The following is a 27,875-nucleotide window of genomic DNA, read 5'->3' as shown; positions in this document are numbered from 1 at the left end:
TTTAATTTCAGCTTATGAAAAATGAGACCAACAATTTACATGTTTACCTCATTTATATTTTTTTTCAGTAGAGAATATTGCACAGTCCGGGTTGGATCTGATTTATCTGTAGGGAAACTGTGCAATGTGAGCATTGGGCTTACAGGGGAAAAAATAACGAAATGGAATTCAAATAATTGAACCGAAGTAGGTCAATTAGTTGTTTAAAAAAACGAAAAATAACTCCGGTAATAGCTCCGCACTACCAGCTAGACTAGAGGGCCTGCGCCAGGGTCCTGATGTGTTCCATTATTGTAGAAAATAAATACATGTTTGCCACAGTAGCTTATCTTAAGTGCAGTGGCCCCTATCAAAACGTTCACTTTTATTTCCACCTAAATCAACAATAAATCCACCGTAAAGGCTATGCACCTTTAAATATAGCGGATGCGTTTTAGTGGAAGTGTTTTAGCTAGTAGCGGATTGGACAAACGGCTTCTGGCCCTCCATAAGTCGCTACAGTGGCGGGAGATGTCATGTGCGCTGTCTATAGGTAAACAAACAACTTGATCGGAGTATTGCGTGAACAACAATAGTGAACATTGTTGTTGATTGTGGATAATATATCCACTAGTAGCTAGTTTAACTTGCCAACTATACGGACCAAAGCGGGGAGAGAGTTTGTTATTATGAGCAGGCTTCGATCAGCGATGCAGAAGAGGAAGAGAGTTGCGCTGGACAAAACCGAGTCGTCGTCAGCAAAACCATTGCGGAAAAGAGCGAATGCAACTGTGAAACAAGGTAGGCCTACACGTTGGGACTTTTGTCTCACTAGTAAAAAAAGTCACAAAAAAATTGTTGAACAGAGTAGAATATCAGCAACATCTTTGAATACGTTAGGACAACGGTGGAGACTCCTGGCGCAAGTTATGCAACATGCCTCTCCCCCTCTCCCAATCTTTCTCTGTGCATTTACTCTCAGTCTTCAATCTTTATTTCGAGGTCTGTGTCTTAGTCTTTTCTCACAATCATTGTCTCCTAGTCTCTCTTCCTCTCTGCCCTGAGTCTCTATTGACTATTGATGGATTTGAGTGATTGCCACAACCAACCATGTGATTTCACAATGGCATGCTGTAACGTCTTCCCTCCCCTCAGAGCCCGATGAGACTGCAGCGTCGACATATCATTCATTCCATGATCCTGCTGACATTGCACTCTTTAGGACACGCATCCTTTACTGGTATGACCAGGGGAAGAGAGAGTTACCCTGGAGAACTGTGGTAAAGAGAATTATATCATATATTTTCCCAATACGGTTTCATTGATGCCTTACACGCACAACCATGATGATTGAGTGTGTACTAATGTACTCCCTTATACCATTGGAACGCCTGTTAGAATATTTATTATATATTTTGCAGGATGAAATCTCTTGAGATGCACCATCTCATTTTCAATAGTGTCCAAATATTATCATGACTCATGAATATAATCCATAATTTGACATATGGTATATGAAATTTACATCAGTGGGCTATTTTAGCAGTATTTAGTTTCCTCCCTCTCAACTCTGGGTAAAGTGGCCGTACCACGGCGCGAACCCGGGGCCCTCTGCCTCACTAACACACGTAACCGCCCTCCTTGACAATTTAACCACCTGTTGGCTCCAATTTGACAGGACGGTTGACATGTGGAATGAGTTCTTATTTCCATTACATATAGAACTGCTTAGCTGGAATAAATGTTACTTTTCACTTAATGTTTCCTTAATAGGCTCTGACAGAACCGGACATCAACATCAGGACATATGCAGGTAAGACGCTGCGTGCTCAACTCTCATATAATAATAACTAGTGGGCCTTTTTGTGTTATCCTAAATTGACCTGGTTTCCTCTCTAGTTTGGGTCTCAGAAATCATGCTACAGCAGACCCAGGTTGCCACTGTGATCGACTACTACAATAAGTGGATGAAGGTGGGCCAGTCCTTCGGGTCTCGTATGAAGTCTGAACTTGATTTAAGCAGACTTGGTAATCACAGAAACGATGCATTTGGTTTCATCTCTTCTCCTTGCAATTTTTTTTCTTCTTTCCCTCATTCTTTTCCAGCGGTGGCCAACAGTACAGGGTCTTGCAGCGGCTACGTTGGAGGTGATTACAATGAATGCAAATGAGGGTCTGTGAGGTTCAAAATGCCTGTGTGTTCTGACCACCTTGTCATCAATTATCATAAAAAAAAAAATCCTTTATCCACACAGGAAGTCAATCAGATGTGGGCTGGGCTTGGGTACTACTCCCGGGGAAAGAGACTTCAGGAAGGAGCTCAGAAGGTCTGTGTCTATGGCATATATTATTTACAGTATGTCCTGGCTCAAGCGAGGCTTACCACCACACCAACGGGACACGTCTATGACAAGTGGAGAGCTGTCTTTGGTTCATGTTGTCGACTGCCTCTGCCTTTCTAAAGATAAAAACAGGATTTTATCTTTGATGTTAGGTCCTTACCTGTCTGTTGAGTTGGGGACATGGGTGGGAAATGTACTTTTTTGGTGGCTGGTGGATGCCCACATTTTTACCAGCCACTATTTTGAATGAAGACAAATCTCAGAAAACGCATGCACATGTTTTGTAATGTTAAAACAACACACAAACACGCTGTTGATTTCTTGGATGTGAGGTTTGGATTGAACTGGGTGACCATCTGCCAATGTGACTGGTAAGAGTAGACATTGTTCTAGCCAATGCCAAAATCGACAAGCTGGTGACATGTACTGTGTTGCTTGAACTATTGAGCGCCTGTTCTGTCTATAGTGACTTCTGAGTGTGTTGTTTTTGTCGTCCTGTCTGGCTGTGATGTGTACTACAGGTGGTAGCAGAGCTAGGGGGAGAGATGCCCAGGACGGTTGAGGCTCTGCTGAAGCAGCTGCCTGGAGTGGGCCGCTACACCGCCGCAGCTGTGGGCTCCATCGCGCTGGGCCAGGTCAGAGCTCTCTATACGCTCGCATGCTCACACACACACCTTAAAGTAATTTAAAAAAAACATTTTTAAACCCCTCCCTCTTTGGCATTATCGTTCACTGACATGACCTGTGACCTCTGTTGCCCAGGTGACGGGAGCTGTTGATGGGAATGTGATCCGGGTCCTGTGTCGGGTGCGGGCTATAGGGGCCGACAGTACAAGCCCAGCAGTGACTGAAGCTCTATGGTGAGGTTGAACTCATAGTTGAAGTGAGGAAGAAAAAAGTTTTTCTAATGGTGATCCTTCAGTGGATATTTAACAACTGTCCAGTGCACTGTAGGTTGGTGACACCTTAATTGGGTAGAACGGGCTTGTGGTAATGACGGGAGCGGAATCAGTGGAATGGTATCAAGTACATTAAACACACGGTTTCCAGGTGTTTGATGCCATTCCATTTGTTCCGTTCAGTCCATTTATTATGAGCTGTCCTCCCCTCTGCAGTCTCCACTGGTCCAGTGGGGCCATCTATGTTTAATACAAGCTGTTACAATGAAGACATAGTTGACCAATCCCAACACCTAAATCATCATACTCAGTCTCTTGTTGTTGACTTGATGCGTATTCTTACCTGGTTAGATACTGTATGGTTCCCTTGGTAATTGTTTTTAAGGATTCATTGTTCCTCTGTGTGTATTCTAGGAGCACCGCCAACACGTTGGTGTCCCAAGAGAGACCAGGGGACTTTAACCAGGCCATGATGGAGCTGGGGGCGAGGGTGTGCACCCCTAAAGGCCCCCAGTGCAACCAGTGTCCCATACAGACTCTCTGCCACTCCTACAGGAAGGTACCACACCGAAGTCATCAACCTTAATAACAAGACCAATAGGCATTGGCCTATTCCAGACCAGTGGTGATGAGTCTCCAGTGCATATGTCGCTACTGTGTTAGTGTCTCTCTCTCTCGCTCTGTGCAGGTTAGCGTCAAACGAGAGGAGAACTCAACAAAGCTTCTGGGTAAATTGAACCGGGTACCTGCATCTCTGCCAGATGTAGAGGATTGTGGTAAGTGTTTTATTTTTTTCCTTTTCGTTGTTTCAAAGGTTGGCGCATATAAGGATGGTAGTCATATACCTGGTATTTTGAATGCGGTTATTAAAGCATATTTGATAGAAATATCTATTGTTGTCTACAAGTCTTTGTAACAGATAGATACTCTAGCTCCCGGTATGTGTGTGCCTCCCTGATGTCGCCAAATAATTCTTGCGCAACGTGTAAACACTTCCTTACTCCTCCCCTAACTTTGTCCTCCTAACTTTGACCCCCCTTCCAGTGACCTCGGGAACATGTAACCTGTGCCCCACGGAACCCTGGGACAGCCAACTGGGCGTTCAGAACTTCCCCAGGAAGCCGGTGAAGAAAGCTCCTCGTGTGGAGCGCACACTCACCTGTGTGGTGTCCCGGCCAGGAGCAGGAGGAGATGTCGAGTACCTGCTCACCCAAAGGCCGAGCAAAGGTCAGCTGCCCTTTAATATAGGTTGTGTCTTAAATGGCACCCTAGTCCCTATCAGGGCTCTAAAGAGTGAACATTTTTGGCTGCATATGCTTCTAAATGTTTTGCAGTGCGACTTGGAATTTCTATTTTGGAGCACCTGTGCCCCTAGAAGAAAAAACAATAATTAATTGTTGTATTGATAATTAATTGTTGTATTGATTAGGCTTCGCTGGACCTTTTGTTTCTGAGTGCCCTAGAGAAAGAGGTGCAGATTTGTTAGTGCCATGGTGGCCCCATTTACGACAGAGGAAACATCTAGTTTCTAGATTTAAAAAAAAGATCTTGGGGCCTCATTTCTAAATGTTTCTTATGCACATTATCCGCCTCAAATCATGCGTGCGGCAGTTTTTAACGCAAAGTTGCCACTTAGAAAAATTGAACTTGCCGTGAGAATGTGCTTGTCCTCCTGCAAACTTTAGACCATGCGTACCAACAGTTTCTAGTGGTTGAAGTCTGAAGCATTGCAAGAAGCCAAAAGTAGCTTAGTAGTAGCCTTGTGGAAATGGGGAATATATGATAAAGGTCTTATTCATATCAAAAGAACAGGTAGCTCTATCTAAATATAATGACAAGATGCAATCATTAGCCGTTAGTGGGACGAGATCTATTTATCTTTGCATTCTAAAATAATTAGAAATAGGCCTGTAATTTCTTTCTTTGCTAAATAACTTCCTCACCTTTTCTGACTGATGGTTTCATAGACGACTCACGAAATAGCCTGTAGACCAAAAACAAGTTAGGACAGGCTACTATTCATCCCATTTCTCTTTTAGTTGGTCCCACTTTACAGTAGTAAATAAATGAGCTATTTCAAGCAGCCTATTTTGCTCTATGCGATCAGAAGCGCAGTTTAACGGTAGAATATGCGGTTCTCCGTTGGCGTTTGTAGGCTACGTCTGAATACTACTGTAAAGTGCCATTTCTTGTGTAGACAATATTTAATTTATGAACCTAATACAGATATCATAACCATTCCTCACATTTTCTGGCCATGACAAGTTCATATTCGCGAAGTAGCTGTCAATATTGTAGTACCCGAGACCACATATTGGGTGTCTTGTCGCTGTGAGATGCCAGCGGAGTAAAAATAAATAAATAAAAAACTCAATCAGCTTCCATTCAGTCAGCGCATAAAACCGCTTTGCCAGGCCAAATATATACACTCCTTCCTTGAAACCATGAATGTCTTAACAGCCTATTGAAACCAGGGCTTCCTACTTTACTCGTAACTGTCCTTTTTTCTTTTGTAGAAAAATATCCTTCATCTTTGTCAGTATTTCCTTAACTATTATAAACATGTTAGTACAGTGGCGAACCTATTGGACCCAGGCCTTCAGTGTGTGACAGGTTAGTACAGTGGTGAACCTATTGGACCTAGGCCTTCAGTGTGTGACAGGTTAGTACAGTGGCGAACCTATTGGACCCAGGCCTTCAGTGTGTGACAGGTTAGTACAGTGGCGAACCTATTGGACCCAGGCCTTCAGTGTGTGACAGGTTAGTACAGTGGCGAACCTATTGGACCTAGGCCTTCAATGTGTGACAGGTTAGTACATTGGCGAACCTATTGGACCTAGGCCTTCAGTGTGTGACAGGTTAGTACAGTGGCGAACGTATTGGACCTAGGCCTTCAGTGTGGCAGGTTAGTACAGTGGCGAACCTATTGGACCCAGGCCTTCAGTGTGTGACAGGTTAGTACAGTGGCGAACCTATTGGACCCAGGCCTTCAGTGTGTGACAGGTTAGTACAGTGGGAAACCTATTGGACCTAAGCCTTCAGTGTGTGACAGGTTAGTACAGTGGCGAACCTATTGGACCCAGACCTTCAGTGTGTGACAGGTTAGTACAGTGGGAAACCTATTGGATCTAGGTTGGACCTCAGTGTGTGACAGGTTAGTACAGTGGGAAACCTATTTGACCTAGGCCTTCAGTGTGTAACAGGCTCATGATGCTGAAAGAACAACAACCATAATACCAGCGCACTCACGTAGGAGAGTTCACTTTTTGTCAAACACAAAGGGCCAGTGGTGTATTGGAGGCTATACGCAGGCCGTATACCCATTTTTTTTTTCAGTGGGCTTTGCTTCTACTCACTTCTTAATCCCCTCTGATCCACATCAAAGCAGCGTGTTGGAGGTATAGGACTAATCAATTATGTAGTACAATGGAGAAATCAAGAGCACACAGCTCTCAACTGGTTGTCTCACGGAGCAGCTCACAGAAGAATGACATCAGTAGCCATTAGGGTAGGTAGGAAAGACGTTTCAACTTATGATATTTTCCAGTAAATGCTAACTAAGTCTTGGTTGGCAGACTAATTCATGAACACGCTGTTTGCGTGAACATTTTCGAAAAGCTTTCCCCAAAAAACTTCCCAGTCAAACTTTGACTGCAAAGTAGGCCGACCCACATAATGGTGTCATGGTAATTTGTATCAATGGGGAGGGCATTTATTTTTGCTCAATTGAATTAAAGGGCAACTTCACCCTCCAAAAATATATTTTGGGGGATTTTTACAAGACCTCAAAAAATGGTCTCCTGAATGCATCTTGTGAAAATATGAAAGATCTACAGGAAAACACGTTTTAAAAAAACATAGGAAAATATAGGATTTTTCACACAGGGCACCTTTCCTTCACCGGGCAATATACCCAGACCAGAGTCACACACAACATGATTTTAAAGGATAAGCAGGCCCTTCACTCAGACATAATTATCCAGTAGGTCCCAATCATAAGAATACCAAGACACAACCATTAGGCCAAGCATTTGCCAATCGAAATGTACAACTATTACTTCCCATTGCAAAAAAACAACTCTTCACGCTTAGTGCACAAAGTAACCTGTGATCAATGTTAAATGCAACAATGTTTCACACACCAGTTATTTTCAAAGAGATGGCAGGCAACAGCGAGTGAGCTGCAATAAAAAACACAGTTCCACCTACCAGATGAGGATCATTTGAAACTTAACTTCTTGTTGAAAGTGTTTCTTGAAAAGCGAGAAGCTAACAAATGAGCAACAACATCTTCGATAACACCTGCTGCAGCTGCTGCAAACTAGCCTACAAAAAAAGCTAGCTAGCTAGACCTTCGGAGAACTACTGCTCTCTATTGCGCAGTAACTTTAAAGTTGGGAGCACCAGTGCTACCAATGAAAATGGTTAGTTTAGAGCCCTGGTCCTTACATTCACTATATCGTGAATAGGGTACCATTTGGGACAGGACTCTAGTAATAGCACTTAAACACACCTTCCAAGCATTTTAATTTCGCACCATTCCTCTTGTTTTCTGCATGATGTTTGTGCCGTTGTACAGCTCCAAGGTGGGTGTATTTACTATATCTTTACCATTGTTTTCACTAACATATTTATCAAAGGTAACCTTTTATTATCAGTTAGGAATTTTGAGCACACTCATTAACTGTCTTGTCTGCTTGCCTTTTTCCTTCCTTCTTTACTTCCTTGTAGGACTTTTGGCTGGTATGTGGGAGTTCCCTAGCCTGCTCCTGGAGGGGGAGAATTCTGAGATGAAACAGAGGGGGGCGCTGTGTGCTGGGGTGGGGAGATTGTTGGGAGTTCGGCTGGACAACGGGCTGCTCCAGTATGTGGGGGAGGTATGTACAGGAGAACAGGGCCTACTGTTATGTTTTGCCTATCCCTACTGTTATGTTTTGCCTATCAGGGACATTAAAGAATATGTCCCAAATTGCACCCTATTGTCCCATAGTTCCTATGAGTATTATTATACATTTCCCTGTAAAAATTCTGAATAAATGACTTATTTGGACTCGTGTCATTCTAAGTTTGTATTAGTATGCTAAGCTAGGCTTCTCCCTAAGTCATTGCAATTGACTGTTGGTGTTTTTCTACTGTACAGGTGGTTCATATCTTCTCCCACATCCACCAGACATATGTTGTGTACAGCCTGTGTTTGAATGTCTCTGGAGAGGGGAGGGAAAGCCCAGAGTACTACACGCTGGCTCACTAGACCTTCCCTGCAGGAAGCTGCTGTATCCACTGGAGTGAAGAAGGTTAGTAATCGTAACTTGTAATCTACTGTGTGTTTGTGTGTGGCGCTAACCCTAACACTAATAGTGGTTAACATGATCTTTTACCACTAAGATTGTACCCCACACATACAATTATCTGAAAGGTCCATCAGTCGAGTAGTGAAATTCAAGCACAGGTTCAACCAGAAAGACCAGGGAGGTTTTCCAATGCCTCGCAAGAAGCCCCTACAATGAAAAAATATCAGTTTAGAAGCTTCAGTAAAACTGCATTAACTGCGGTATTTGGGATGCAGTAATTACTGCAGTTATACTGCACTGTAACTGCCGTTACACTGCAACATTTCTACAGTACATTTTTTTATTTATTTTGGATGCAGTTTTTGCAGCAAACTGCAGTTATACTGCTCTCTGATTGCAATCTTTTTTCGTAAGGGAGGGCACTGATTGTTAGTAAACAAAGTCGATACTGAATATCCCTTTGAGCATGGTGAAGTTATTAATTACACTTTTGGATGGTGTATCAATACACCCAGTCACTATAAAGATACAGGCATCCTCCCTAACTCAGTTGCCAGAGAGGAAGGGATCCGCTTAGCGATTTCACCATGAGGCCAATGGTGATTTTTAAAACTGTCAGAGTTTATTGGCTGTGATAGGTAGTAAACAGAGGATGGATCAACAAAATTGTAGTTACTCCACAATACTCACCTAAATTACAGAGTGAAAAGAAGGAAGCCTTTACAGAATACAAATATTCCAAAACATGCATCCTGTTTGCAACAAGACACTAAAGTAGTTCTGCAAAAATAAATGTGGTAAAGAAACTATATTTATGTCCTGAATACAAAGAATGTTTGAGGCAAATCCAACACAACACATGACTGAGTACCACACTTGATATTTTCAAGCATGGTGGTGGCTGCATCACGTTATGGGTATGCTTGTCATCGGCAAGGACTGCAGAGTTTTTCAGAATAAAAATAAACAGAATGGAGCTAAGCACAGGCAAAATCCTAGAGGAAAACCTGGTTCAGTCTATTTTCCAACAGACACTGGGAGACATTTGCCTTTCAGCAGAACAATATCCTAAAACACAAGGCCAAATCTACACTGCTTTGATTACCAAGACGACATTGAATGTTCCTAAATGGCGTAGTTACAGTTTTTTTACATCTGCTTGAAAATCAACCTGGTCTCAGAGCATTTTGAATGATTCTGTATGTAAATCCAAGACACTGCATTTAGTATGATATGTCGTATGGTATGTATTAATGTGCGGATGTCCATCACCTATTTCGTATGATATGTTACGAATGACATTTTTTTAAAATTATATGTTAGGTATTTGCAAACGTAGAATATGTTATGGATTTGCAAAATGCACTATATGTTACGAATTTGCTGAACCTATGATATGTTACGAATTGTAGCTAGGTGGAGAATGTTAGCTAGCTGGCAAACGTTAGCTAGGTTAGGGGAAGGGTTAGCTAAAAGGGTTAGCTAACATCCTAAGTAGTTGCAAAGTAGTAAGTAGTTAAAGTTGCTAATTAATTAAAATGCTGATGTTGTCCGTGATGAGATTCAAACTCGCAACCTTCTGGTTGCAAGACGTTCGCTTTATATGCCCTCCCATTATTTTTCATTAATTCTTAAAAAAATTTTTTTTTTTTTTAATCTTCCACTTTTGACGTTCAAGTATTTTGTTTAGATCGTCGACAAAAAAGACATCCATCTTAATTCCACTTTGTAACTCAACAAAATCAAGGGGTGTGGGTACTCTGGATAAGAGCGTCTGCTAAATGACTTAAATGTAAATGTAAATGTACTTTAAGTCGCTTTGGATAAAAGCGTCTGCTAAATGGCATATATTATTTATTATTATTACTTTTGGAAGGCATTGTTGGTTCACATTTCACAAATGGAGTGAAATATGTTGTGCAATTAATATAGCCATATGTCTACTGCACATATGAGTTAGCTTTTCTATTGCATGTACTTTGGTCCACAAACTTTGGTCCATAAACCACTCCTTATCTGAAAATATAATTTAACTCCCTCACCTTCACTCTATGACACAAAATTGGACTTGGTCTCTGCCTCTATGCCTCGGTCTCTACTTCTTAAAGGCCCAATTCAGCCATTTTATATCAAATCATTTCTGCACCTTATTTCCATTAATTTCTCAAGCCAGAATTTAGCTCGTACTGTCTGGAAATGGTCTGAGTGGGGAGGGGAAAACTGAAAATTAGCGGTTTAGAACTTTGTTATTTGTCTATTAACTAATTCACTACATGGTGATGCAACCATGGAAAGCCGAAACTCCCGGCCAATGCAAACCTGCTGATTAGAAGATCCTGTGTAGATTGTATTTTCAACCAGCAACTATAAGCAAATATCACTGATACATTTAAAAAACAAACATGTTTACAGTGTTTGTTTCATCAGCTGTTTTACAATATGATATAAAACACAGCAAAGACAGCATTTTGAGTGCGCCGAGTCTAACGTTCAGAAAGAAATTAGAACTCATTTAAAATCTGTAGCTGCTAATATTTCAGATGATAGAGAGCTATTCTGTTTGATCTGTCTGGATATAGTGAAGGATCTACTTCCCGTAGACACAGCTACTGTGTATTAGTGACAACTGGAATCAGGATGATCGGAAACGTGTCTACAGCTGCTCCCATTGCAGACCTTCACCCCAAGGCCTGCTTGGAAGGAAAAATAACATGCTGGCTGAATTAGTGGAGAAACTGAAGAAGACAGGACTCCAAGCTGCTCTTCTTGCTCACTGTTAGCTGGACATAAACAAAACAAGTCACACAATAAAGTAACAATAATAATGAGGCTATATACAGGTGGTACCGGTACTGAGTCAATTAAAAAATATATATATTTAACCTATATTTAACCAGGTCTGCTAGTTGGGAACAAGTTCTCATTTGCAACTGCGACCTGGCCAAGATAAAGCAAAGCAGTTCACAACAACAACAAGAACAACAAAGAGTTACACATGGAATAAACAAACAGATTCAATAATACAGTTGAAAAAGTCTAATATACAGCATGTGCAAATGAGGTAGGATAAGTGAGGTAAAGCAATAAATAGGCCATGGTGGCGAAGTAATTACAATATAGCAATTAAACACTGGAATGGTACATGTGCAGAAGATGACTGTGCAAGTAGAGATACTGGGGTGCAAAGGAGCAAGATAAATAAATAAATACAGTATGGGGATGAGGTAGTTGGATGGGCTATATTACAGATGGCTATGTACAGGTGCAGTGATCTGTGAGCTGCTCTGACAGCTGGTGCTTAAAGCTAGTGAGGGAGATATGAGTCTCCAGCTTCAGTGATTTTTGCAGTTCGTTCCAGTCACTGGCAGCAGAGAACTGGAAGGAAAGGCGGTCAAAGGAAGAATTGGCTTTGGGGGATGACCAATGAGATATACCTGCTGGAGCGCGTGCTACAGGTGGGTGCTGCTATGGTGACCAGTGAGCCGAGATAAGGTGGGGCTTTACCTAGCAGATACTTGTAGATGACCTGGAGCCAGTGGGTTTGGTGACGAGTATGAAGCGAAGGCCAGCCAACGAGAGCGTACAGGTCGCAGTGGTTGGTAGTATATGGGACTTTGGTGACAAAACAGATGGAAATGTGATAGACTGCATCCAATTTGTTGTGTAGAGTGTTGGAGGCTATTTTATACATCACATCGTCGAGGATCGGTAGGATGGTCAGTTTTACGAGGGTATGTTTGGCAGCATGAGTGAAGGTGCTGTGTTGTGAATTAGGAAGCCTATTCTAGATTTAATTTTGGATTGGAGATGCTTAATGTGAGTTTGGAAGGGGATGTGCGGGGATACAGGTTTTTGAGGTAATTTGTGCATGTAGGTAGGGCTAAAGTGACTATTGCTGCTCCAGTTTCAACTGTTCTGCCTTCGGCTATGGAACCCTGACCTGTTCAACGGACGTGCTACCTGTCCCAGACCTGCTGTTTTCAACTCTCTAGAGACAGCAGGAGCGGTAGAGATACTCGTAATGATCAGCTATGAAAAGCCAACTGACATTTACTCCTGAGGTGCTGACTTGCTGCACCCTCGACAACTACTGTGATTATTATTATTTGACCATGCTGGTCATCTATGAACATTTGAACATCTTGGCCATGTTCTGTTATAATCTCCACCCAGCACAGCCAGAACAGGATTGGCCACCCCTCATAGCCTGGCTCCTTTCTAGGTTTGGGCCTTTCTAGGGAGTTTTTCCTAGCCACCGTGCTTCTACACCTGCATTGCTTGCTGTTTGGGGTTTTAGGCTGGGTTTCTGTACAGCACTTTGAGATATCAGCTGATGTAAGAAGGGCTATATAAATACATTTGATTTGATATTGCGTAGATAATAAACAGCGAGTAGCAGCAGTGTAAAAACAAAGGGGGTGGGGGGGGGGGGTCAATGCAAATAGTCCGGGTGGCGATTTTATTCATTGTTCAGCAGTCTTATGGCTTTGGGGTAGAAGCTAAGGACCCTTTTGGACCTAGATTTCGGTGACTGGAGTCTTTGACAATTCTTTGGACTTTCCTCTGACACCGCCTAATATATAGGTCCTGGATGGCAGGAATCTTGGCCCCAGTGATGTACTGGGCTGTGCGCACTACCCTCTGTAGCGCCTTGCGGTCGGATGCCGAGCAGTTGCCAAACTAGGCGGTGATGCAACCGGTCAGGATGCTCTCGATGGTGTAGCTGTAGAACTTTTTGAGGATCTGGGGAACCATGCCAAATATTTTCAGTCTCCTGAGTGGGGTAATGTGTTGTCATGCACTATTCACGACTGTCTTGGTGTGTTTGGGCCATGATAGTTTTTTGGTGATGTGGACACCAAGGAACTTGAAATTCTCGATCCCGCTCCACTACAGCTCCGTCGATGTGAATGGGTGCGTGTTCAGCCCACCTTCTCCTGTAGTCTACGATCAACTCCTTGGTCTTGCTCACGTTGAGGGAGAGGTTGTTGTCCTGGCACCACACTACCAGGTCTCTGATCTCCTCCCTATAGGCTGTCTCATCGTTGTTGGTGATTAGGCCTGCCACCGTTATCGTCAGTAAACTAAATGATGGTGTTGGAGTCGTGCTTGGCCACGCAGTCGTGGGTGAACAGGGAGTACAGGAAAGGATTAAGCACGCACCCCTGAGGGGCCCCAGTGTTAAGGATCGGCGTGGCAGACGTGTTGTTGCCTACTCTTACCACCTGGGGGGTGGCCCGTCAGGAAGTCCAGGATCCAGTTGCAGAGGGAGGTGTTTAGTTCCAGGGTCCTTAGCTTAGTGATGAGCTTTGTGGGCACTGGTGTTGAACACTGAGTTGTAGTCAATGAACAGCATTCTCACTGTGACCCTCCTGTGTTTCACCTCGCACCACCATTAACAGATGTAGTCTTGGGAAAGCAAAGAGTTATGTCTGTCGGAACTGAAGCAGCAGGCAGAGAGCTATTGTAAGAAGGGAGTGGTGGTAATAACCTGTGAAATCTGTCCAAAAGGAATTGCATTAGTAGAATATTGTGAAGAAAATTTGACTCTTGAGTACTAATCAATGGTTTGTGTTGCATTTTACTTTCATAGTTGGCTGAACTCTCATTTGATTTGTCTACAGCTGGCCTCTTTTCAGTATTATATTTGTACCACCAGTTATCCATTAACCGGTGTGTGTAACTCCTCCCTTAATTAACACATGTCTATGTAGGCCTACTTTGTTGGTTTAACTAGTTTTATTTCATTCAGCATCCTTCTTGGATTTGTAAAGATTGTATTCAAATTAAACATGCACTCAGTGAACAAAACATTAGAACACCTTCCTACTGTTGAGTTTGCACTCCTTTTTGCCCTCAGAACAGCCTCAATTAATCGCGTCATGGACTCTACAAGGTGTCAAAAGTGTTCCACAGGGATGCTGGCCCATGTTGACTTTAAATGATTCCCATAGTTGTGTCAAGTTGGCTTGATGTGCTTTGGGTGGTGGACCATTTCTTGATACACATGGGATACTGTTGTGGGGAAAACCCAGCAGCGTTGCAGTTCTTGACACAAACCAGTTCCCCCTCTGAATGGCACACATACACAATCCATGTCTCTATTGCCTCAAGACTTAAACATACTTTTCCCTGTCTCCTCCCCTTCCTCTACACTGATTTTGAAGTTGATTTAACAAGTGACATTAATAAGGGATCACCTGTGATCACCTGCTTAGTCTTTCATGGAAAGAGCATGTTCATAATGTTTTGTACACTGTATTATTTTTATTATGACATAGTAGTACAAAATAGAAACATTTTAAATAAATAAAACCATTTTAATTTAAAATTAATAAAATTGTCAGACTTCAGTCACTGATTTATAGACTGATTTCTTTGCTCCCACACGGCAAGCGATACCTGGAGCTTCAAGTCTAGGACCAAAAGGCTCCTCAACAGCTTCTACCCCCAAGCCACAAGACTGCTGAACAATTAATACAATTGCCACCGGACAATTTACATTGACCCCCCCCCCCCCCTCCCTTTTGTACACTGCTGCTACTCACGGTTTATTATCTATATGCATAGTCACTTCACCCCCACCTACAAATTACCTCAACTAACCTGTACCCCCGCACACTGACTCGGTACCGGTGCCCCCTGTAGATACCCTCGTTATTCTTATTGTATTACTTTTTATTTTAGTCTACTTGGTAAATATTTTGTTCACTCTTCTTGAACTGCACTGTTGGTTAAGGGCTTGTAAGTAAGCATTTCACGGTAAAGTCTACACTTGTTGTATTTGGTGTCAATGACAAAGTTTGATTTGAATTTGCCATTGTATCATATCTTCTGATATTTACAATAAGGATTTGTTATTTTGACAACAAAAAAATGTACTGAGTAACTTTAGAAGTCCATAACGGTTCCTAAGTGAGACATGTTCCTCTTGTCTCATTTTCTTCAACTAAATTTTGAACAAAACAGTGCACCCACTGAATCGATAGGGCAACTCGGGAAACTCAGGAGAACATAGTTCAAATCCAGAGTACAGAGGAAACTAACTCTTGCCCATGCAGTCTTTTAAATTGTATTTTCAAATCATCACTGTATGTCTAATAAATCACTGTGCTCATTTCATGAAAACAACTCGCAACCTATTTTATTTGTATTTCCCTTAGCCTCCTTTTGCCATTGCAATTCTGTTGGCTCGTGTTGGCATGATGATACAAATGTTCATATATTTACATGCATATCCCTGATTTATGGATGTATCCCCTTCAAAGTGGAGACGTATGCAAATAAATGTTTTTCGTCATTGGTCAGAATAACCAAATCAGATTTGATGTCATGCTGTGAGCCAAAAACTCAGTCCCACCTGAAATACACTATAATAAATCAAAAAATAAATGTACACTAAAAGGGCTTTATCATAATTTTCTCAATTTCAGAGCGTTATGGAAATATCTAAGAAAAACAGGAAATAATTTTTGGGGAGTTCACTGCCCTTTTTAAAATGACTAAAAAATACATCTAAACTGTGTAGAAATTATAACGGACCCTACATTTAGCTCACTAATTATCACCAAAATTAAAGCAAGACAGTCAAGAGTATCTAAAATTGCAGAAAAAATGGATAGAGGACTATCTTTTGAAAATTTGGACAGCGAGGAAATATAATAACCCTCTTTTGGGGCCACCCTCCGGACTTCGTCGAAGACCAACTGAGGCCCCAGGTACAACATTTTGATTGACACCCTTGATCTAGTGTGTGCTTGCGTGTGTGCACGCAGTGTTTTCTGATTTAGCACTGTTAAGGTGAGCAAGAATAGTCATTCGTCATTTATCTCTTGCAGATCATGAAGCTGTACGACACTATGGAGGATCAAGAGGGACAAGCTACCAAGGTATTTTACTACATCACATTCATTAGCAGGACACCCTTACCCAGAGCGAATATGATTATACGGTCTGCTATACAGTACTTTCTGAATTTATACCTGAAATCCTTCTGCATTGACACCTAGACTAAATGACCCATTGATAACCCAGACCGATGCCAGTGGTAACTCTTCTCTGTTCTTGTCTCTGTCCGGATGGGAAACAGAAGAAGGCTACTAACACTAAGAGTGATGGACAGCACAAGTCTAAAAAGCTCAAAGACAATTCAACAAACAGCGGGACCAGACAGCTGTCACTCAGTTCCTTCTTCAAGAGCCCAAAACAAGAAACTTGATCAATTTATACTTACTCACAAAGAATAACAATGTCGTTTTTTAATTTTATTTAAAGCTGATCAAGTACCATACAAGGACTACTACTGTGCCTTGCTGTCTGGATAACTGCCACAAGTGGTCTGGGTGTTTATCCCATGAGTGGAATACTTTAAGAGCAAAAAGTGTGTCATTGAGTTGAATGCTGAATACAATTTTAAACAAATTAAAAAAATAACAAATTGCAACAGTGGCCTCTCATACAGTTGAAGTCGGAAGTTTAAATACAACTCAGCCAAGTATATTTAAACTCAGTTTATAACAATTCCTGACATTTAATCCTAGAAAACAATTCCCTGTTTTCGGTCAGTTAGGATCACCACTTTATTTTAAGAATGTAAAATGTCAGAATAATAGTAGTGATTTATTTCAGCTTTTATTTATTTCATCACATTCCCAGTGGGTCAGAAGTTTACATACCCTCAATTAGTATTTGGTAGCATTGTCTTTAAATTATTTATCTTGGGTCAAGCGTTTCAGGTAGCCTTCCACAAGTTTCCCAAAATAAGATGGGTGAATCTTGGCCCATTCCTCCTGACAGAGATGGTGTAACTGAGCCAGGTTTGTAGGCCTCCTTGCTCGCACACGCCTTTTCAGTTCTGCCCACAAATGTTCTATTGGATTGAGGTCAGGGCTTTGTGATGGCCACTCCAATACATTGCCTTTGTTGTCCTTAATCCATTTTGCCACAACTTGGAAGTATGCTTGGGGACGTTGTCCACTTGGAAGACCCATTTGCGACCAAGCTTTAACTTCCTGACTGTCTTTAGATGTTGCTTAATAGCCACATAATTTTCATACCTCATGATGCCATCTATTTTGTGGAGTGCACCAGTCCATCATGCAGCAAAGCACCCCCACAACATGATGCTGCCACCCCCGTGCTTCCCAGTTGGGATGGTGTTCTTTGGCTTGCAAGTATCACCCTTTTTCCTCCAACCATAACGATGGTATTATGGCCAAACAGTTCTGTTTTTGTTTTATCAGACCAGAGGAAATTTCCCCCAAAAGTACAATCTATATCCCCATGTGCAGTTGCAAACAGTAGTCTGGCCTTTTATGGCCACTGAGCAGCCTTTCAGGTTATGTCAAAATAGGACTCATTTTACTGTGGATATAGATACTTTTGTATCCGTTTCCTCCAGCATCTTCACAAGGTCCTTTGCTATTGTTCTGGGATTGATTTGCACTTTTCGCACTAAAGTACGTTTATCTCTAGGAGACAGAACTCGTCTCCTTCCTGAGCGGTATGATGGCTGTGTGTTCCCATGGTGTTTATACTTGCGTACTATTGTTTGTACAGATGAATGTGGTACCTTCAGGCATTTGGAAATTGCTCCCAAGATGATCCAGACTTGTGGTCTACAATTTTTCTTGTGAGGTCTTGGCTAATATCTTTTGATTTCCCCATGATGTCAAGCAAAGAGTTTGAAGGTAGGCCTTGAAATACATCCACAGGTACACCTCCAATTTACTCAAATGATGTCAATTAGCCAATCGGAAGCTTCTAATGCCATGACATCATTTTCTGGAATTTTCCAAGATGTTTTAAAGGCACAGTCAACTTAGTGTATGTAAACATCTGACCCGCTGGAATTGCGATACAGTGAAATAATCTGTCTGTAAACAATTGTTGGAAAAAATTACGTGTCATGCACAAAGTATATGTCCTAACTGACTTGCCAAAGCTAGTTTGTTAACAAGAAATGTGTGGAGTGGTTGAAAAATGTGTTAATGACTCCACCCTAAGTGTATGTAAACTTCCGACTTCAACTGTATGTTGCATAAAATATGCTTCGTTCATTTAACCTCGATCGTATGATATATTTAGGTGATAATGCACGAGAAGCTGATGTTTGGAGGTGGGTCAATATCACAAAACCATACCATTTGGACCATGCAACATTTAGCATTTTTATTACTTTTATGGAAATATTAGACTTGTCTTGAAACTTGTTGGCTAATCTCCAGCACTTAGATAATTATAAACCCATTTTCAGTGAATCACCCATATGATAAGTCCACCCTGTTATGGACATGCACTTAACTGTCTTTAATTACTTTCATTGATCTATTTTAATAATGTTTACATTTTCATAAAGCTATTGTGTACCCTTGTCAACTCTGTCCAGTTGTTCTGAAATAAGAAGTTTTGTATAAGTGCTATACAAAACTTCATCTAATTTGCACCGTATCTTTCTAAATTGAGACGGGTATTAATTATATTTTATCCAAGTTTATAATTGTGTGGTGTTGGCCGTGTCTTACTCTCTAAAAATGTTTTTTTTTTTTTTTTAACCAGGAAGGGCTCAATGAGATTTAAAATCTCTTTTTCAAGAGCGTCCTGGCCAAGATAGGCAGCACCAAGTCATTACAAAATATACAGACAAACAACACGAAAAACTACAATAATCGAGTAAAAACCATAGAATTCACAAGAGTATAACAACAACAAAAAAATCCACTTGGAAGAAAAATATATCACACAAATTCTTTATTTGACAATGTAACTGAATTAATTTGAAAAAGATGCCAAGATAACAGGGTGCACAGCTATAACGGGACAGAACATAAATGAAACACTGAACACTGAATAGACATTACATAGTAGTACATGTAGTAACAACATTGGAACTGCTATTTAGTTACATATTCAATGTGAAAAACAACAACAAAAATACATTGCCTCTACAAAAATCATTGGAATTAGCATTAGAACACATTCCTGCCCCTCTCTTCGTCTCGTGCTCACCCTCTTTCCATCTCTCCCCCCTTTCACCCCAAATGCTCTTCCAAGTGGATTTTTCCATCTGCACAGAGCGTTTATTAACAGCCTGTGGCTCTGGCATCAGACAAATGATCTGTCCATCAGAGTACCAACAAACATCTTCCTTTGGACATGGCCAGAAGGATTTGTTGATGCCATTCCGGTGCGTGCACTTCACCTTAATGTCATGTTCCTCTACATCCATGATGATGCCAGGGTATCCTTCATGGTCATAATTGACACACCACTCCCCTACGTGATTAAGTTCACTGGTGCCAGGTCGCCATGTGGTGTCAGCCTTGTCATGAGATGCAGGGAGCTGGCTAGATAATGCAGGGTCAAGGACAGTCCACTATCCTTCTTGCACAGACAAGTAATGTCCCTGTTTTTTTTTTTATCTGGCCTGGTGAGACACTGATAACCTGATGAATCTTCATCATTCCTTTAGTGGCATCTCAGGCAGGCATCTGAGGTGAGAAGAGATATAGCATATGATACGATATAAAGAGTAACAAACGACTTTATATATTTCAAAACTCAACCAGCTACTGTACAAGAAAAATGTATGTGTGTATGGGGAGGAAGGGGGGTTACTACGGCTCTTGCCTCAAACATCCCACTTAGTAATGAAGAACATCTCCGCAGAGGAGGAGAGGAGCCCAGGCTGATTTTCAGGAGTTGAGGGGGGGTGTTTGGGACGGCAGCAACGCACTGGCTCTTGAGTATTCGTTTTTGAATTTCTCTATTTCTTCCTTTCTGTACGCTGCACTCTGTCACTGAATCCTTCTTCCCTGTCTCTTAATCTTTCCATCTCTCCCGCTCTTTCTCTAGATACTCTTTCCTTCTTTCTGGGTCAGCAGTGCGTCATTCTCTGTTTTGCCGCTGTCTTTCAGCTGCACTAGAAGGAGTTGCCATTCCTTCAGAACGACCTGATTTCAACTGATATTTATTTATTCTTAAAATACTATACATGCTATATATATATACTAATTATGTGATACAATTTATGAAGAAAAACATATTTTGCAACCCATTACTGCAAGATATCCATTTCTCCACTGTTGAGTGCATGTCCACTCTGTTATGTGGATAATAACAGGGTGGACATTTTGAGCTAAAATTAGCAACTATGCTCCAAGTGATTGTGATGAAGCGAGTATAATGGTTGCCACTTGAAAAGGAATTTGCATTGTTTGACAAATATATTTTGAAATTATGAAATTCGATTAACATCTTTTGTAAATTTGCTTAACAGGGTGGACATGTTATGCTTTCCCACATCACCAACACATAATGATGAAAATGTCATTGTAACGACGTTCGTCTGTTGAAGAAAGAGAGTCGGACTGAAATGCAGCGTGTTGGTTACTCATGACTTTAATGAAAGAAACGCGGTACATGAAATAACTGATACTAAATACAAAAAACAACAAAACGGAACGAGAAACTATTACAGCCTATCTGGTGACCACAACACAGAGACAGGAACAATCACCCACGAAATACAAAGCGAAACTAAGGCTGCCTAAATACGGTTCCCAATCCAAGACAACGAGAATCACCTGACTCTGATTAGGAATCGCCTCAGGCAGCGAAGCCTATACCACACCCCTAATCAGCCGCGATCCCAAATAATACAAACCTCAATACGAAAACAACATATAAACCCATGTCACACCCTGGCCTACCCAAACATATAACAAAAACACAAAATACAATGACCAAGGCGTGACAGAATCCCCCCGCCCCCCCTAAGGTGCGGACTCCCGGACGCACCTCAAAAGCATAGGGAGGGTCCGGGTGGGCGTCTGTCCATGGTGGCGGTTCCGGCTCGGGACGTGGACCCCACTCCATTAATGTCCTTGTTCCTCCCCTTCGCGTCCTGGGATAATCCACCCTCTCCGCCGACCATGGCCTAATAGTCCTCACCCAGATCCCCACATAACTGAGGAGCAGCTCGGGACAGAGGGGCAGCTCGGGACAGAGGGGCAGCTCGGGACAGAGGGGCAGCTCGGGACAGAGGGGCAGCCCAGTACTGAGAGGAAGCCCAGTACTGAGAGGAAGCCCAGTACTGAGATGAAGCTCAGGCAGGTAGTAGGCTCCGGTAAATCCTGGCTGGCTGGCGGAACTGGAAGATTCAGGTTGACAAGCAGATCTGGAAGATTCTGGTTGTCTGGCAGATCTGGAAGAGACTGGTTGTCTGGCAGATCTAGCTGCTCTATGCAGACTGACAGCTCTGGCTGCTTCTTACAGACTGATAGCTCTGGCTGCTTCATGCAGACTGACAGCTCTGACTGCTTCATGCAGACTGACAGCTCTGACTGCTCCATGCAGACTGACAGCTCTGACTGCTCCATGCAGGCTGACAGCTCTCTGCAGACTGGCAGATCCTGGCTGACTGGCACTTCTGGCGGATCCTGGCAGACTGGTGGATCCTGGCTGACTGGTGGATCTAACTGATCCTGACAGACTGGCGGCGCTGGGCAGACTGGCGGAGCTGGGCAGACTGGGAGCACTGGCGGCGCTGGGCAGACTGGCGGCGCTGGGCAGACTGGGAGCACTGGCGGCGCTGGGCAGACTGGCGGCGCTGGGCAGACTGGGAGCACTGGCGGCGGTGGGCAGACTGGAGACTCCGGCAGCGCAGGAGAAGAGAAAGGCTCTGGCTGCGCTAAACAGGTGGGAGACTCCGACAGCGCAGGAGAGGAGAAAAGCGCTGGCTGCGCTGAACAGGCAAGGCGCACTGGAGGCCTGGTGCGTGGTGCTGGAACTGGTGGTACTGGATCGAGGACACGCACAGGAAGCCTGGTGCGGGGAGCTGCTACCGGAGGACTGGTGTGTGGAGGTGGCTCTGGATAGACCGGACCGTGCAGGCGCACTGGAGCTCTTAAGCACCGAGCCTGCCCAAGCTTACCTGGCTCGATGCCCACTCTAGCCCGGCCAATAGGAAGGGCTGGTATGAACTGCACTGGGCTATGCTCCCGCACTGAAAACACTGTGCGCTCCATAGCATAACACGGTGCCTGCCCGGTCTTTCTAGCCCAACGGCGAGCACAGGGAGTTTGCGCAGGTCTCCTACCTGGCATAACCATACTCCCTTCTAGCCTCCCCCCAATAATTTTTTTGGGCTGCTTTTCAGGCTTCCAACCACGTCGCCGTGCTGCCTCCTCATACCTGCGCCTCTCCGCTTTTTTCCGCTTCTATTTCTTCCTTGGGACGGCGATATTCTCCAGGCTGAGCCCAGGGTACTTTCCCGTCTAATTCCTCCTCCCATGTACAAATCTCCAAGTGGTGCAGCCTCTCTCCCACTGCAACTGCTCTTCACGATTAACAGGGAGAGTTGGCTCAGGTCTGAACCCTGACTCAGCCACTCTCTCTCTGCGCCCTCCCCCAATAAATATTTGGGGGTTACTTTCGGTTTTCGCTCTGCATCGCCGTGTTTTCCTTTTTGACTCCATTCGCCTGTAGCCCTCTTCGCACTGCTGAAGCGAATCCCAGGCGGGCTCCTGCACTCTCTCTGGGTCGGCCGCCCACCTGTCGATTTCTTCCCACGTCGTATACGCCATGCCTCTACCGTCCATAACGTCCTCCTTTCGCTGCTGTCAGTTTACACGCTGCTCGGTCCGTGAGTGGTGGGTGATTCTGTAACGACGTTCGTCTGTTGAAGAAACAGAGTCGGACCGAAATGCAGCGTGTTGGTTACTCATGACTTTGATGAAAGAAACGCGGTTCATTAAATAACTCATACTAAATACAAAAAACAACAAAACGGAACGAGAAACTATTACAGCCTATCTGGTGACCACAACACAGAGACAGGAACAATCACCCACGAAATACAAAGCGAAACTAAGGCTGCCTAAATACGGTTCCCAATCCAAGACAACGAGAATCACCTGACTCTGATTAGGAATCGCCTCAGGCAGCCAAGCCTATACCACACCCCTAATCAGCCGCGATCCCAAATAATACAAACCCCAATACGAAAACAACATATAAACCCATGTCACACCCTGGCCTACCCAAACATATAACAAAAACACAAAATACAATGACCAAGGCGTGACCGTAATTGTATGAAATCCAGGTTCACCACAGTTGATTTCCTTCCACGGAAGTGACATCATTTCCTGTTTGTGATGTCATTGTAGAAAATATATATTTTCTTAAAGTGCCAGTAACCACAATGTAACAGGGTGGACAACAACTTTGAGGATGTACAGAAAATAGTCAATATTCTTATAAAAAGTGCAGCATTTTACATAAAGACTATACATAGGATAACTTTTCATTAAAAAAAATAGGAAATGTATATATACATTTTTAATGTATACATTTATTCCTAATTATTCTTGTTGAAGTTGATTGAGCAGCACTTAGGACATTTAAAACATCCTTCCACGGAAATAAAATAGGTTAAAATGTATCAAATTTAGTTTGAAGTCTGTCATTGCGCTTCTATTATCATGAAGGCATACACACATAAGGATCCTTTTTCAATTTCATCCAGTGTATATTGTTTTTATATACAATTTTTAATGATTTATCTTGAGGACAGAAAATAACACTTTTAATGAGATTGACCCTGGTGTTGTTTGTCTCGGGCCGGCAAACACCGGCTTCGGGTGTAACGGCGTTCTTCGTTTGTCGAAAGAGAGTCGGACCGAAATGCAGCGTGGTGGTTACTCATGACTTTAATAGAAAAAAAGTGACACGTGACACAAAATACAAAACAACAAACGGAACGTGAAACCTAATTACAGCCTATCTGGTGAAACTACACAGAGACAGGAACAATCACCCACGAAATACAAAGCGAAACCAGGCTACCTAAATACGGTTCCCAATCAGAGACAACGAAAATCACCTGACTCTGATTGAGAACCGCCTCAGGCAGCCAAGCCCATACAACACCTCTAATCAGCCGCGATCCCAAATACTACAAACCCCAATATGAAAATACAATAACATAAACCCATGTCACACCCTGGCCTGACCAAATAATATAACGAAAACACAAAATACAATGACCAAGGCGTGACATCGGGGGCATTATTAATTTCATACATAATGATTTACATATTTTAATTCACTTTATTTTGATGAATACATTCATACTATTTCATCCTTCCATAATAAGTTGCAACAGTGGCCTCCTATATGGTGCATAAAAAATGCTTTGGTGCATAAAACCTCTTGTCATGATATAATCAAAGATGCACATGCATTGAGGAGACTAAAGACATGTAGACGGACTAAAGCTGGAAGATACACTATATCTTTATTGTTGTTGATATCTAGCATACCATCATCTCCATCTTGAGCACAATAAAATAATTTAAACAAAACAGGATGTGGCTTATTTGTATGTAGCCTACATAAATATTATGGCAGCCTTTGGGTTTCGTCTTGCTGAACGCAAGCTCAAATGGTCAATAAGAACCAGTGTTGCCAACTCATTTTCAGGGGAAGTTGCTCGAGGCAGGTCAATTTGTTGCTAAAAGTTGCTAAATGAAGTTGTGATGTAATTGCGTGATGACGTCATCACGTAATAACGTAAAACTGCATCGTTACGTAGAATGCACAATAACGTTACTCAAATTGACTGGCCATCTCGGCGATAAATATGATTTGACATTTGTTAGTTTAGATTTGTTTATTTATTATCATATTTTTTATTTGTAAAAGTAATATAAACACAACACATTTTATATGATCAGATATTTTTAATTTTTAAACACAACACATTGAATTATTAAACAATTACACTTTATTGAACAAATACATTTGATTTCTTTTCAAGTAATTGTTAGAGGAAATTGTAGTTAAGATGATTAATTATGTATACATTATTGATTAGAACCATTTATTCTAATACTATTATGTTATGATATGAAAAGTAAAAGTTATTGGTTAAGCTGTTACTGAAAATGTAAGCAGAACTAATTTGATTGTCTGTGCCTCTTGGGAAGGTTAAGGGGGAGAAAAAGCTTTTCAGACAAGATAAGAATGTTTGGGTTTTGTTCCATTGGTAGGAGAAAAGTATATCTTCTAGACAGGTTGTAATGTCTGGTTTATGAGGGGAGTAGAAAGCATCTCCGGACCTAAACAAAAAACAACGGGGCTATCGTGGGAAACTGATGATGTCATTTTGAGTTTATAACCTGTGGAAATCTGTGTATGTAGTTAGTACTCTCTGGAATTAAACGCTCTTTACCTGTCTTTTAAGACTGGTCTCGATCTACTTCATGCATAATTAATGAACTTACAATTCATTAATGAATTAGAAATGAGTGCGAATTGGTTTTGGCAATTAAAGCATAAAGGAATTTAGAATTCCTCTATCATAGTAAACCTACACATTCTGAACAATTATAGTTTTAAGCAGTGTATTGGTAGTTAACATGCTACCTAACTGATCAACAATTATAGGTACAAGCTAATAACAAGGTATATATGCTATCTTATTGAACAAGCAACTTAACTCAAATAATGATGTGTGCGCTAGGCATCTCTCTCCAGCTCTCTCCAGGTTGTTGTGCTGCTTGGCTGGCTAGCTGCTCAATGGTTTCCTACAGATATTGCCACTGTTCTCGCACACACTGCAGTACACACTGCCACCATCAGCTGTGTGTCTCTGCCAGTTCCAGAAAGTCCACTCCTTGCATAAGTACTGTAAATATGATGAATCATAGATTGGCAAGGAAATCCTCTTCATCTTCACTGTCCAACTGCATTGTCACAGAGCTGGAACCAGCAGTAGAGGATGGAGTGGCCACAGTATGCTGCTGTGGTGCCAAACATTTAAGTCATTTACATTTAAGTCATTTAGCATCTCTGTTGCAAACTGCAGCAGAACTTCACCTGGTAGTTTATGCTGGTAACAAGTAATCACCAGCCAGCTTCAGTCCGTACCGCACCAGGAGTATGGAGTTGAGAGTGTGCAGTGACATTCTATTTCTTAACTTTGACTTAACTTTGACTTGACCACACTCAACCTCCGCATTTGAGTGTGGCAAGGAGCGGGCAGCGAGTGCAGCTTTGCACAGTTCTTCAAATAGATTTGACCCGGAAGAGTCCGTGTAGTTATTGATTTCACTCCAAAACTCGACTGTATTTTCAGTTGATTCCCACCTAAACAGATGGATGTTTCTCCATTGGGAAACAATTGTATCAATTGTTTGGGGCTGGTATTCCAGTAGCTCAGCTACGTTAATAATTTCAGTGGTGCCTTTATTGTGCTTTAGCGTTTCCTTAACACTGAACAAGGCCATGTTTCACAAGGCTTCAAGGTTGTCTTGGAGCCTTGCTTAAAGCAACAATGCAGTTGATGCACCATCTCCAAATGACCTTTTTGTCCACTAGCGCAAGACTGAGTTGGTACACCGTGCTCTCGAAAAGGTACCCAAGGTATGTTGATGGACTGAGATGTCCATCAATGGCATCCTTCAAGACATCAATTTTTGCCATAGAGTTGACTACTCTGTTGCAAATTGATGTTAAGAGGTGTGCCAGATTGTCAAAAAGCTTGACAGGATCTGTTTGCTCTCCCTCAAATGTCTTCACTGCAACTTGTACGTCGGACAGGAATGATTTCAAGAATGTCAGGTAGACATAGTTGGTCTTGTCCACGTATATGGCGTGGAGCACATCCGCCATGTAGCAACGCTCACTGGCATTGGTCACCTCAAAGTGGAGTTTCAGTTCTTCCCACTGGCTCAATATACGAGTTACCTCAGGCTCAATTGATAGCCAATGTATAGCACACACTTTGGTGATCTGCAGGGGTTTCTGGCCACAATTAATGGTGGCATACACTGCTTTGTACACCTAGCGCCGTTTTGGGGAAATCGAAAACCAGTTGTAGGTTTCCCTGATTAAGTACTCAACACTCCTAGGGATGGTTTCTTTGGATGCTGCACTGACAGCCAATTGTAAAGAATGGCACACACAGCGGATGAGTACCAAATTGGGCAATGCACATTCTTCCTTTCAAATCTTGTGCAGCCCATTGTGCACCCCAGCCATCACGGACGCATTATCAGTACCAATAACCCGAATAATCTGTTTTTTTTTTCAGGTTGCAATTCTCCAGAAACTCAACTACCGCCTTTGCTATTGATCTGGCATCGCCCCCCTCCAATTTCAACCAGCCCAAGAAATGTGGACACAACGGTTCTTTTTTTTAGCACTGAAATACCGAATCACCACACCCAGGTATTTCGAGACTCTGACATCAGTGGACTCATCCAAAAGGAGACTGCACTTCTGTCACGGGAATTTCTATCTCAATGTTCTAACTGAACTATTTTATAACGCCATCTGTATCCTAGAGGTTGTAAGGC

At 42.3% G+C, this 27,875-nt stretch overlaps 1 protein-coding gene across 4 annotated transcripts; it reads left to right on the top strand.

Annotated features, from left to right (window-relative positions):
* The first annotated feature begins 26 nt into the window (after positions 1–26).
* On the top strand, positions 27–27,875 carry mutyh (mutY DNA glycosylase). 4 transcript variants are annotated; one of them, XR_006832141.1, is made up of 15 exons: positions 28–780; positions 1,135–1,259; positions 1,753–1,792; positions 1,879–1,952; positions 2,086–2,127; positions 2,235–2,306; positions 2,843–2,956; positions 3,084–3,181; positions 3,635–3,779; positions 3,909–3,996; positions 4,265–4,447; positions 7,952–8,097; positions 8,361–8,514; positions 16,350–16,400; positions 27,611–27,875. XR_006832141.1 is itself a non-coding variant. In XM_046302020.1 (14 exons), the coding sequence occupies exons 1-13, from the start codon at positions 669–671 to the stop codon at positions 8,469–8,471; spliced, it is 1,350 nt and encodes a 449-aa protein (XP_046157976.1). In that variant the 5' UTR covers positions 27–668; the 3' UTR covers positions 8,472–8,514; positions 27,611–27,875. The 4 variants fall into 4 exon arrangements, 1 of the variants encoding a protein (XP_046157976.1); XR_006832140.1 differs by lacking the exon at positions 27,611–27,875 and adding an exon at positions 16,604–17,048; XR_006832139.1 differs by lacking the exon at positions 27,611–27,875 and adding an exon at positions 16,601–17,048 and having other exon boundaries at positions 30–780.

Source organism: Oncorhynchus gorbuscha, linkage group LG15, assembly GCF_021184085.1.
Source record: "Oncorhynchus gorbuscha isolate QuinsamMale2020 ecotype Even-year linkage group LG15, OgorEven_v1.0, whole genome shotgun sequence".
NCBI classification, from domain to species: domain Eukaryota; kingdom Metazoa; phylum Chordata; class Actinopteri; order Salmoniformes; family Salmonidae; genus Oncorhynchus; species Oncorhynchus gorbuscha.
Note: the sequence above shows the minus strand (reverse complement) of the source record. Positions and strands in the feature narration are given on the sequence as shown.